The 12,836-nt window shown below is 40.0% G+C and overlaps 1 protein-coding gene across 2 annotated transcripts in view; it reads left to right on the forward strand.

Annotated features, from left to right (window-relative positions):
* Positions 1-11,065, forward strand: part of smyd3 (SET and MYND domain containing 3) — a 50,663-nt gene extending 39,598 nt beyond the window's left edge. For both annotated transcript variants that reach the window (XM_086071945.1, XM_086071946.1), the window contains 6 exons: positions 3,268-3,370; positions 3,450-3,560; positions 5,718-5,805; positions 5,915-6,089; positions 10,273-10,381; positions 10,504-11,065. In XM_086071945.1, coding sequence (XP_085928071.1) covers positions 3,268-3,370; positions 3,450-3,560; positions 5,718-5,805; positions 5,915-6,089; positions 10,273-10,381; positions 10,504-10,602 — 685 coding nt within the window. In that variant the 3' untranslated portion in view covers positions 10,603-11,065. The remainder of the gene's footprint in view (positions 1-3,267; positions 3,371-3,449; positions 3,561-5,717; positions 5,806-5,914; positions 6,090-10,272; positions 10,382-10,503) is intronic.
* The last annotated feature ends 1,771 nt before the right edge of the window (positions 11,066-12,836 follow it).

Here is a 12,836-nt window from a genome sequence, read left to right on the forward strand (position 1 = left end):
GACAGATTGTCTGGAGTGTTTGGGAAGGGGAGGATTTACTGTAGGTTTGTTTCCAACTGCAAGGCGCAGCATACAGTAATCCCAGTATCAAGACCAGGGTGAATAAACTGGGAATTGGCCCTCTGTCGCATGTTGTTAGTGCTGCTACACACACGCACGCACGCACGCACGCACCTGCAGGTACCCCAGCCAGTTTGTCTGGCCAGTGTTGAGATGTCAGATGGTCACAGTAGCTTTATCACAGCTAAGCCAAAGCATGTGTGTCAGTGTGTGTGTATTGTCCATTAAAGATGGGCCTGTTCTCAGGATGGTCCCCCGCCTATTCATATTTTGTGTTGCCTAGCAACCATGGCTCCACCAAGGAAGGAAGGATTACATGGATGAGGCGCTGTTCCTTTTTCCTTTCCTACACTACCCCCAAAACTCCTTTTCAAATCTTCCAATGCTATTACTTTTTTCGACTCTTTTTTTTTTTTTCTTCTTCTTCTTCTCTCTCCTCTTTTAAAATGGGAGTTTCTGTCTGAATTCTTATTTCCTTTTTTGGGGAGAATATATCTGAAGTCAGTTTGGAAAGTTGATATTAATAATCAACATTTCCTTAGCCAAAGTACACCTTGACAGTGTAAGGCTAAAGGCATACAAATTAAAAGTCTGGATGAGCAAAACATGCCATATTTAAATAACCCTTTCCTAATTTTGGAAAACTTTGCCGTCTCAGAAACTGAAGTCCAATTAAGAGTTGTTGGCACCTCTACATAATATTAGCATTCTGGTGGAAATGTCAACAATACATAAACATACTGTAATGTAAAAATTTCACAAGTCCCCGTGGCAGAAAAAAAGGTAAGTTTATAGTAAAAATATATGCGAATGCCGTACATACTGCGATGGTTACATTCAATTCAAATGGGAGAGTGAGCCACCTTTAAATATATATCCCATGTCCTCTTTCTTTGCGTCTTCCTTGACTGATGCTCCATCTTTAAATGGAATTTGAAAAAAATGTGATCCTCAGAACACACACTTCACATTGTAGGGAGTCCGTATAGTGACTTGCCCAATGTGTGGGGGTGAGCGGCCAATTATGTGGAACTTTTCACATTTCCCGCTACACTAAAGTAAAAAAGATAAAAATAAATGAATAAATTCAAAAAAAGGTATGCTACAGCCCCGTCTTACGTCATCCTTCAGGTTATGGCGCACTAATAAACAGCCAGACAAACTCATTTATGATGCTCGGGGTAGGTCCGTACCCTCTACTGCTTCTTGATTGTGCCCCTGAAGCCATGTTAAGTTAGTCCACAGATGTTTAAATACCATAAAAAGACTGTCCAAATGTAACCTTTGGTATCTGTAACCTTTAAATATCGGAGAAAAAGCTCTGATAAACAAGCAGTGGCATTTAGCGCGCTGCTGTATGCTACATACTGGTAAACGACTTTTTCCAAAAAGAAAAATACCTCAGGATGCTTTTGCAGCGTTCGTCTATCTGTCCACCATGTTAAGCAACAGTTAGTCTCAGTGCGTGCCAGCAGACGTTGTTAACGTTTATTGCCGTTTAGTTCATTAATCTAATTAGTATGCTAATGAGCTGCCTTTCCATCAGATAAAAGCATTATGTGGAGGCCTTGATTCCTAGTTGATATTCAACTTGGAACCTCGCTATTGTAGCTTGTAGAACAAAGCCAGCGGGTTGCAGATGGCTTTACAAAGACAAGGAATAGAATAATGAGAGCAGGGGATCAGAAAATACAGACAAAGGTCTTCAATTATTTATTTTTTTATTGCCATGAGTGTTACGAGAGGAAATGCCTTCTCATGAGTGCGCATAGCTCTTTTTTCCACTACATACTGTTGGTCTGTTGGAATGCCACGCCCCAGCAATGAATCCTACCTTTTCATTGAATATTTGGATCATATGTGTGTTTAATTACGAGGTGGCATGATTGAGCATTATTGTCTTTGTAAAGGTAGAATTTTTGATACAGTCAGTATTAGTCTCATTAAATGGTGCCGGTGTACCTTCTAAAGTGGTATGAATAAATAAGTGAAATACCTTTCTGTATTTTATTATTTTATTTAATATTTAGTTGCTTTTAATATGTTTTTTTTATATATTAAAAATATGTGCTTAGTATTTATTACACTCATCCTTTTAATAATTTAAATGAATAATCAGAGTTTACAGACAGCATAATAACAGTGTAAAAACTCCATCAGCAGTCAATCAAGTTTTTTTTTTTTATGTTGACATTGTTTTGAAGTGTGAATATGCATTTGGGAAATAAGCTTTTGTTTTGACAGAAATGGAGTAGATGTCTCTTGGCTTGTTTGCGCATGATTCGTGAGTTCTAATAGACAGACTGAAAAATAAAAAGTGACATTTGTTATGGTAGAAACAAGCATCCTTTCCCAAATGTGTATTCGTGTGCATTTCATCAACTTGTTTATTGACTATATGGATCATTTAAGCCTTCAGCCTTGCGACATCAATCGGAATCATGGACCAAGAAGTGGAAGCACCCAACACATAAATGCCTGAAAACACAATTTATAGATTGTTTTTCAGTGGAAACAATTAAAAGTGGTCCATCCTTTCCTCGGTTAACGTTGTCTAAATGAGCTGTTGCCTGCAGTCTTCTCCAGCATAGTGAATTTCGTGACATTATGGGCGCATGCGGGCTGAAATGGATAATAAAACAGGAGCAGCTTGTCACAGAAGTGGAAATGGATAGCCTACATTAAAGGTCAGCCCACTTTTATTGAGACTGGCCCTTATACTGGACATTTACACACCCAATAAATGGACTTAACAGTACATTCACCGTGCTGCAACAGTCACAACTATTTACGGTTACTCAGTCCCACCATCCGCTCCTGTTCATGCTACATACTGAGTGATACCTGCTTTAAAAAAAGAAAAAAAAGTACATTAGAAAAACAGGCAAAAACATGTAACCAATTTGTCTGTTTTTATACTGAAGGCGCACAACATTGCATCGACGAAGAGAGCAAGCCATTTTCAACACTTCTGATTGGTCGTTAATTTGTTTTAAAAAAAAAGCACTTACCAAATTGTAACAGCTTTTGGCCAAAAACGCCAGCATTATCACGATTACTGTTCTAAGTCATGACCTTAACGAACTTTCTCCACTGCCTTCTATTTCCACTATAACATAATTTATCATCTCCTACCTTCTCTTCTCTCCTCACTCCTCGCTCCATGTGCCCCCCCCCATCCCCTCACCCGTCATGATGTCACCTCAGTTTATCGCTGCTAAACCATGACTGCAGGCCAAACTGCGTGACGGTGTTTGAAGGAACAAAGCTACACCTGAGAGCCGTTCGGGATATCAAACCTGCAGAGGAGGTACTGTATGCGCAAAAACACAAAAACTGGAAAATATGTACGAGCTGGCTTTAATGAAATGTTTTGCTTCTGTGTATAGCTAACAATTAGCTACATAGAGACGCTGTCGTTGACGGAAGAACGTCAGAAACAGCTGGAGGAGCAGTACCATTTCTTATGCCGCTGCCAGAAGTGTGACTCCCAAGACACAGTAAGACTTTAAAACACCACACTGTACACACTCATCTAAGTGATGGGGAAAAGTATCGCAATGGCGGATCTCTTTGGTCTTCCTTTTAACTCATTTGCTCCCAAAAACGTTTAAATGTGTTCTATTTTAAATATTTCCTGTGTCCCAAAGACGTACTTATACGTTGTTGTTGTTGTTGTTGTTGTTTTTTGTTAGAGCATATAGAAGCCTTTGATGCAGTCTCTGAACTGCAGAGAACGGTTGAAGAAATGGTAGTTATTACAAAAACGGCCAGCAGGTGGAAGCAGAGTATAAGAGATCAACCAGGGCTATGTTGCAACAAGCTCTTTTGTGCAGTGTTTTAAACAGATTTGTGAATACTGTAATGTATTTAATTTTTTCCCGATGAAAGAAGAGACTCTAATCTTTCTTGTGGTAGGTTCCATGTTTTTATAGCAACAGAACACAATATTCTGTGGGCCTTGCAAAATCAGTCAAAATCCAGTCAAACAGCCGGGAGCAAAGGGGGTTGCTTCAGTGAAAATGGCTGGGAGTGAATTAGTTAAGATTTCTCACCAGGGCCTCAATAGGGTTAGGGTTTTGCATAGTTACGCCTTGAATAGAATAAAATTGAATATTTTTTTTTTTCACTTTTTACCCGTAGATGCTAAAACTTCATTGCAATATATTCTTTCCAGCTTAAAATAGTCGATTAATCTTACTGCAGTTCGCCATGCCAGGAAATGGACAGTTATAAAGTCCACATTTTTTTTGCAGGTTTTTTTCATATTCAGGCATCCTATTTTACCATGCCACCTGCAACTATTTAAAGCACCTCTCATAACGGCAAATACATGTCAGATGTTCTAGTAGGCTTTCCCTAACATTTATTTTGCTATTTTAGCAGAAGCCTGTTATTTTGAACGCCTCCAAATCATAATACTGCCACGGACGGTGCCACCACCATGCTGTACTGTAGGTATGGTTTTCTTCTGCTGATGAGCAGTGTTGTGTTTGCGCCAGATATCCGCTTTGAATTAAGGCCAAAAAGATCAACCATGGTGGATGTGTTGTGTAGAAAAACACACACACACACACACACACGCTATGTTACTCTTATCCAAGTGTATCAGAGCAGAACACTCTCATTTTATGGTGTCTCCTGCTTGCTTCCTCTCTGTCGCTCTTTACTCACCACACACTCTTACCATCTGCCTCCTCTTCTGACTGACTGCCTCCAGAAAAAAAAAAAAAAAGATCTTTCACCTGCACTTTTCTTTTTCATCTGTCTTGATCCGGTCCACCCTTCTAGTATAGCGTCTCGCCATCTCTCCTTTTGAAGTTTTCTGCCGTTCGTACCCTGACGCTGACTCTTTGCCACTCGCGCTATTACTTATTGTACTGTCATGCAACATGCTTGCACTTTAAAGTATTTTCCATATACCCGTGTCCACCCTCAGACTTTATTTTATTCAACCCTCCTTTGTTCTGGCCGCAACAGTCCGTAACGGCTTTTTGTCGCTCTCTTTAATCTTCTGATGATGATGGCTGGCTGCTGGGTTGTGACCCCGAGTTGACATCAAACCTTGTGTTTATACGCTCTCGGTGCTTTTGTGTGTGTGTGTGTGTGTGTGTGTGTGTGTGTGTGTGTGTGTGTGTGTGTGTGTGTGTGTGTGTGTGTGTGTGTGTGTGTGTGTGTGTGTGTGTGTGTGTGTGTGTGTGTGTGTGTGTGTGTGTGTGTGTGTGCGTGCGCGCGCGTGCGCGTGCGTGCGTGCGTGCGTGCGCACATAAAATACAGTAAGTCGTGGTGCTTGTAAAATAGCTTTTTGCAGTTTTATGATATTGGTGCAGACTTTCAAGGTTTCGGACGAGTGAAACCGACCGTTGACGTCCTTGCCAATGTGCTATTGTTTGTGTTGAAAGGGAAATATCTGGTTGACAATGGGATCATTTGCACCAGATATTTTTTGTTCCTTGAGGATTAATTAGAGTTTGTGCTAGTTCAATAGTTTGTCATTATTTGCATGTTCTTTTGACAATCTCCACGACTTGCTTATGTAACTCGATCCCTAACAAATGTAGAATCATTGCTTTTACTCTCATTTTACCATGTTTGGTCCACTTAATCATCTAGAAAACTTTGTCCTGCAAAAGTTATTATTATTATTATTTTTCCAGGACAGACTCATGCAGTCAGGTGAACAAGCATCATGGCACAAGTTGATGGAGGCGTTACCAAAATTAGAAGAACTAAAGGCAGTCTCAGGTAACCCTTCAATGCCAAGAAGAGATTGGTTGATTGACAATTTCCGTTTTCTCTCAACTGCAAGCATGTTCCACGCAATCCAGTGAATACTTATTTTCTCAAATCTCAGATTGGCAAACCCTCCGAGAGAGTTGTACACGTCTGTTATCAACTGAGGGTGCTGCTGTGCCCGATGAAAACCTCTACAAGCTCCGATTGACCGATATGGCTCTGGATTCTGCCGTCCACCTCGGGCACTGGGAGGAAGCCTCAAGACACGGGGAGAGGTCACTTCCAATTTACAGGTGTGTGTGCGCAATGTGCATCAATGTGTTATTGCAACCCCAGTGCCAAAAAAAATAGTCACCCACACCAATGGTATTCTAAAAAAATACTTGATAGCCCGTAGCTATAAAGCCATTTAAAAGAAGTCAGAAGTAAGAGATTTCTGATATGATATATTGGTGCTTATCTAAATATAAATGTCATTAATAGTGGGAAGAAGCTGGAGTTACTCTATATGATAGGTCAAATTCAGGAGAACCTCTGAAGTTGAGTGTGGTCCTTTGATTTATTTATTATGATTTATTTCAGATTTAGAACGTTTCCCCCTAGTAAATAGGCCTAATTAAAAAAAATAAAGTCAGTTCCATGGTCCAAAAAAATATTTCTTAACTGTACAAGCAGTGCTTAAGGCTCTTCATATAAAAATTATTGGCTGTATTCCACAATTTGCATATACCGGTAAGTCTTTTTTTACATGCCTGGACTGGCACAATTGCCGTGCCTAAGATGGGAATGAATGTGGAAGCACCGAAGCTGTGCCTGTCTTCTAACCATAGAAACGTGGACCTTTCCCGGCACTAGAATGTCATTGAAGTCCATGAAAAAAATAAAGCACACTTTAAAATTGAAAATGCCTTGATGATGTGTTCAGGGGACGTGCAGATCGCTCCGTCTAAGACACGTACACTTTGAAGGACAGCATGTTTTTTAATTGAATTAAAAAAATTTATTCTCTATGAAATAAGGCAAATAAAAGTAATTTAATCAGAAGCCGAGAGCTCAGCTCTTGCATATAAACTACTATTTCATCTCTTCGTTCATGGGACATTAACACAATCCTCATCTTTTTGGCTCTAAACACCACAACAAAAACTTTCTGCTTTAATTTGAGGGTGTTTCCATCCAAATAAGGTCAACGCTGTCGGAATTCTAACCGATTGTGTACATGCCTCCCACTTTTTTTAAAGGATGCCGGCTAGCTGCGTGCTAACATCGTAAATCCTCGGGTTAAGCACAGTTTCCATGATAAGTAAAACACTAACAAAATGAAAATCATAAATAGCAAAGTCCCAAGTGAGAAAGGTCATAGAAATAAGAGAAATTATGAAAATAAGTTGTGTGACAAGGGTCTTTATATGTTCTACTGCCATTGTTGTGTGCTGCTCCAGTTGCTGCAGGAGTTCAGCGTCTCGCTCCATCTTCCATCCTTCCCTCATTTTGTATTCCTTTCTTCTTTCACTTTGAATTTCTCCTCCATTTTCACTGTAGGATTTATAGGCATTGTTGTGTATTTCCTGCATGCCTGCTACAGAATATCTCCACCATGCAAAAATTTTCTTCCATAGACAAGGGGGAGGCTTGTCCTTATTTTGCATGTTCAAATATTTTCTGTTATTTCAGACTTGGAAGACGATATCGCAAATGTAGCAATGACAGAAGCGAATGGCATGCAAATGTATTCCAATCGGACTACGCCACCGTTAATGTATTGGCGTTGCTCATTTAAATTAAAGCTGCATTCATTATAGCTTTGGCCAGAATACAAAACACAATTAGGCAGACTATAACTAATCTCTCCTCCGCGTTTGCATTCAGGAAGATAATCCTTGCTTTCCTCTCACAAACAGCTTGCTGTGAATGATGTTTTCCGCTGGATTTCCCTGGAAAGGCGCGCGCCGCCTTCCACAAGTGTTAACGTCTCCTTGGTGCCCGCTTCTCGTTCTCGTAGCCCGGAGCTGTGGCCTTCTAACGAGCTGCCTTCCACGGGAACTTATTTGCTCTTCGGGGAGGAAAATGAGGGCAGAATTGAAGGGGGGAGCACCTTAATGAAATAATTGTAATCGCTACCAGTGTGTGCATACAAAGATGAAACATAATTGGAGTTGCTTCCTCGCGTGTGTGTTTATTTGCTCGATGTGGCCGCTTGACTTGCCGCCTCGCTAATTAAATCAATATTGTAACTTGTTATCATTCATTCAGCACGAACGCCGACTTAGTCTTTGAACTTCCTGTTTGATGACGACATTCCTAACAGGGACAGGGAGCAATTCATTAATTGCTTGGCTCTGTGATTAGCAGCTAGTTAGCCTTGAAGGTAAAAACAATTGGCCTGTTAGTGAAAATAATGTAAAACTGTTGCAGCTTTCAATTAGAGACTCAAAATCAAAACACATCACTGGAGAGTGTGGCTTTAGTCCACAAGCAAATTATTCAGAGGAAAGTTTTTAATAATGTGTTATACATATTTGTGGGTATAGTGATGATGTTTATGGATAATATAATTTAAATACTAAACAGCAGAGTTTATTTAAATTGATTGTTGTGTGTCTTTGTGCTTACAAGCAAGAAAGAATGTTCATTGCTTAGCGGCTCGTTGCTAACGCTGGAGATGCTAATGCTGGAGCCGACACTGAATGCTGGCAACAGGCCAGCCGTATAAAACAATGTAGGCATAATTAAGTTTTTTTTTCTTTTTTCTTTTTTGGGTCATCCATTAGCGATTGAACTTGATTTGAGAACGGGAGACAAGGGAGACTTTTAAAGAGAGAGTTGGTAGTGCTAGCAAGATTTGAATTTAGCCTCACTTTTCTGACCCCTCCCCCTCTTGAATCTCTCACTAAAAATTTTTTACTTAACGTGTACTGTAAACAAGGTGACGTTGTGCTCCCCTGGTAACATGACTTCTAAAAGGGTGTTACAATAACATGATATGTTATGCTAAGTTTTCCTTTTGGAATGAACAATCAATAAAAATTCACGATTGCATTACATTCGGTTTCGAATTACTAAGACATTTATTGAAAGGGGGTTAGGGTTAAGTTTAGCTGGATAGATGATTTTGTCTCTTTGAAAGCCTTTCGTCATTGTTGACAATGTCACCGACCTCCTCTAAGGTACTCATGACCTGACACAATGTTGTCAAGGCGCTTTCCCTGACCTACAAAAGAACTCTCAATATATCCACTTTGCTTGCATGTGTTCAGCCTAATATTCTCCAGAATGAAATGACTACAATTCAAGCCGCTGGACTGAACCCCCGCAGCAATAGCGGAGATTGATCCGACCCTGGAGAGGGTTTTTAGTCTCACTCCACTTCATCTGCAGCGTTTTCTTGCGGCTTTAGCGAGGTTACATCAAATCATTTGGCATGGATAATCAAGACAGTGGCGGGTCGGGGGACGCTGAAGGAAATGGAAGGGAAGGCTTACGAGGGAAGACTGCAGGAGAGGGGAGAACGGAGAGTGTCGCCCCCTTTAATCCCTGCAACTAGAAGGCGAGCATGATAATAGGAGGAAAATATGGAGGAGATTAGAGAGGAGGACAAATAAAGTCAAGGCAATTGAGGCGTACCTCCAAAAAATATCTTCCCGCATAAAAACCCTGGTGTGTTTGCCCCTGTTTTCCATCATTATTATTCTTCTTCATTTATTTTCAACAGTTTTGCTGTACACGTTTGTGTCGGTGTGAACAAACCGATTTGACACCGTGAAACTAATTCAGATTCATTTCCAGGAAAGCAAACCAAAATCTTACACTATGCATTCATGCCATCTTTTCACATGTCAAAAATGAAGTGTGTGTGTGTCCAAATCACTTGAAATAGAACTTTGCACAGTGGATGTATATGTATTGTTTGTATTTATTTCTGTTTGTCATTGGGGTAAAGCAGAAACCACATATGTCCAAATATGGTCAATGTCCTATTTTTTCAACAAATGGATACTAAAGGTCAGTTCCTGCACAGTCTACTACTACTATTTATGTATTTATTTATTTCCAAATTATTAACCAATCAGAAGTGTGGAAAAAGCTTCAGAGCAAATTTGTTTGAGAAGTGTTCTTGAATCCACCGAAGCCTCGCAGCATTATGTTGCCTCAAGATTGAGGACTAGAGAAAATGGATGGATGGGACACCACCTGCATAGTTGAACAAATAAACGCCTCACCTCAAATATAGAGATGCCATCTACATCTGTGCTTTCCCCTGATACCACCGCTTGTCAGATGTCTTTACCACGACACACCATATGCAAGGTCGACACGGCATCTGTAAAGCTGATGGATTGAAATAGCCGGAATGACTCAAATACGTGCGAAAAAGTAACTCAATGACTTTGTGTACTTTCTTGTGGCAGTCTATCTTAACATGGTCATATTTGTTTTCAGTGAACTTTAATCCAATGCACTCTTGTTGTTCTGAAGACGTTACTACCCGGATCCCCATCCCGTCCACGGAGTCCAGCTGATGAGAGTTGCAAAGCTGCGGCATTATTTGGAACGCAATAAAGATGCTCTGGACACCTTCAAACAGGTCTGGATGAGAACTGGAGATTTTGACGGATTTATTATTTTATTTATTCTTTTGAACATTAGACAAATTCACTTATGACCATTTCAAATAAGGTTAAAAATGTGTGCTTATCTGTCCACCAGGCCTTCGAAATCCTCAAGATCACGCATGGTATTGATCACCCCTTGGTGGCTGATTTGTTGGTCAAGATGGAAGAATGTCGCTTTGAAATGGATCAATAATTACTTTTAATAATGTAATGTGACATTCACGCCCCCCCCCCCCCCCCCCTCTTAACGGTTGATGTCACGAGGGCAACAACAAATACAGTTCTAGATTCCATTGCGGTGAGTCCGTCCGCTGTTTTGTGTGTGTTTATAGCGAAGGCAGCCTCTCAAAACATCCCTCCTCCCCTCGCCACATATCCATCACACACACTTCCCGTGGTAATCCCTGTTATTGTGGGTTGTTCTGTCAGTGTGTGTGTGTGTGTTGAAGGCTGAAAAGTGTCTGTGATGGAATGTGGTCATGCTTCACACGCACACACACACTCACACACACGCACACACTCACTTGCATGGTTGCCTCTTTGTAAAAAGGATGACAACATTTCCTCTGGGAGGCTGAAGTGTGTGTTTATGGGTTATGGGAGGATTACAGTGACATTGTGTTTGCTTTTAAAAATAAAAGGTTTTGCTTTTCTGACACTTTTTGTTATCTGCATGGAACATGGAAGAGACTGGTCCGAGTAGTCAGCCGTGAATAACTGGCAATGTACCACAGACGTACAGATTATTCTTGTTTTTTGTTTTTAGTTTTGCTCCAGTGGCATTACAAAATATAAAGCAACAGCTCCTCTTTAGAAATATTAGTCATACGCAATTACAATGAAGAATTTAATAAAAAAGGTTTGTTCATTAGGTTAAAGTTTCCATTGTTATATGTTAATACTTTGGTTATCCTATTTAACAAATTGAGATGGCCAAAATACAAGATAAGTACCTTCCAAGGTATTTGATGACTTTTTTTAAGGTCACCTCAAATTGAATAACTCTCATTCACTAAATGGGCTTACTACGGGCAGAGGTGGCAAATCCCGGTCCAGAAAGTATATACCTTGCCACAGTTTGGCTTTAGCCCCTGGTGCTAGCCTAGCTAGCTAGCTAGCTAGCCTTCTAGGAGGTCATTCAATTCAATATAACTATTTATCCCTAGGGGCAATTAAGAAATAGCAGCAACTGAGCAGCATTACATTTAAAAGAGAATAAAAAGTATAAATGAATATACACGCAATATAAAAATATACAATATAAATACATAATATCAATAAGGTGACGAGGATAAAGTGCCAACTGCCAACAATATGTATATGTATGCACAGTACATAGTCAGATCCGCAAGTCTAGAAAGTATATACCCTGCAACAGTTTTGCTTTAGCCCCTGGTGCTAGCTCCTGGTGCTAGCTAGCTAGCCCCTGGTGCTAGCTCCTGGTGCTAGCTAGCTAGCGGAACTGTGGCAAACTCTGACTACGGGTGGCCAATATGAGCTCAATATCACAATATTTTAAGACATTTTGTGATAACTTTATTATACTATCCAAAATAAGTACGAAATGAAACATTTTTTATAGTTATTGCAGCTTGCAGGTAACATCATTTAATAATGAGAATCACTTGATGGTACATGATGTACGTACATCTAAATTGTACAGCAATCTTGAGAACGTTAAACAACAGGATTAAGTGTCATTTTCAAGAATTCCAGACATGGAAATCTACTGTTTGTTACTTTTTTAAATCTATCAAATTAAATCTCTCTCAATACTTGAATAGCAATTAGACTTGGAGTAGACTGTATGAAATGCAAAATCCTTACAACATCTACCCCCACATTTCTTTTCAATGGTTATTGTTTCCTTCAGCCATTTTTCTACCCCCATCAACCGGCAAAGACTATTAAATCAGATTTACTGTCATCACTCTCGCTGCCTGTCACCTTCCCTCTCTCACCCACAACACTTCAAATTACATCCATAACCTCTTTTGGTCAAAGCATTGCTCTTACAGAGAGAGCCCATGTGAAGCAGTTCAACCCGTATGTCGTCGATAATGTTTCGTCTGCATCTCTGCATATTAAAGTCCACAACAACTGGGGGGTTTAAATGACGTTGTCCCAATGAAACGGGTAAACCAAGTACATACACAGTGGAAACACAGAGACCATCAACAAATGGATGCCAATGTGAACACACACACACACACACACACACACACACACACACACACACACACACACACACACACACACACTCAGAAAAAAAGTATTTTAGTCTGCATTTTAAAATCCACCCCTCATACACAAAGTCCAGTTTATTTTAACTATGTCCACACGAAACGGGAAAACTCAAGTTAGAGACCATCAATAAATGGACACATAAAAAAAGAATTCAGAGCCCATCAAAATGAACACAAAAGT

This window comes from Leptonotus elevatus, chromosome 3, assembly GCF_054856555.1.
Source record: "Leptonotus elevatus isolate MCC_2025b chromosome 3, RoL_Lele_1.0, whole genome shotgun sequence".
In the NCBI taxonomy this organism is placed as follows: Eukaryota; Metazoa; Chordata; class Actinopteri; order Syngnathiformes; family Syngnathidae; genus Leptonotus; species Leptonotus elevatus.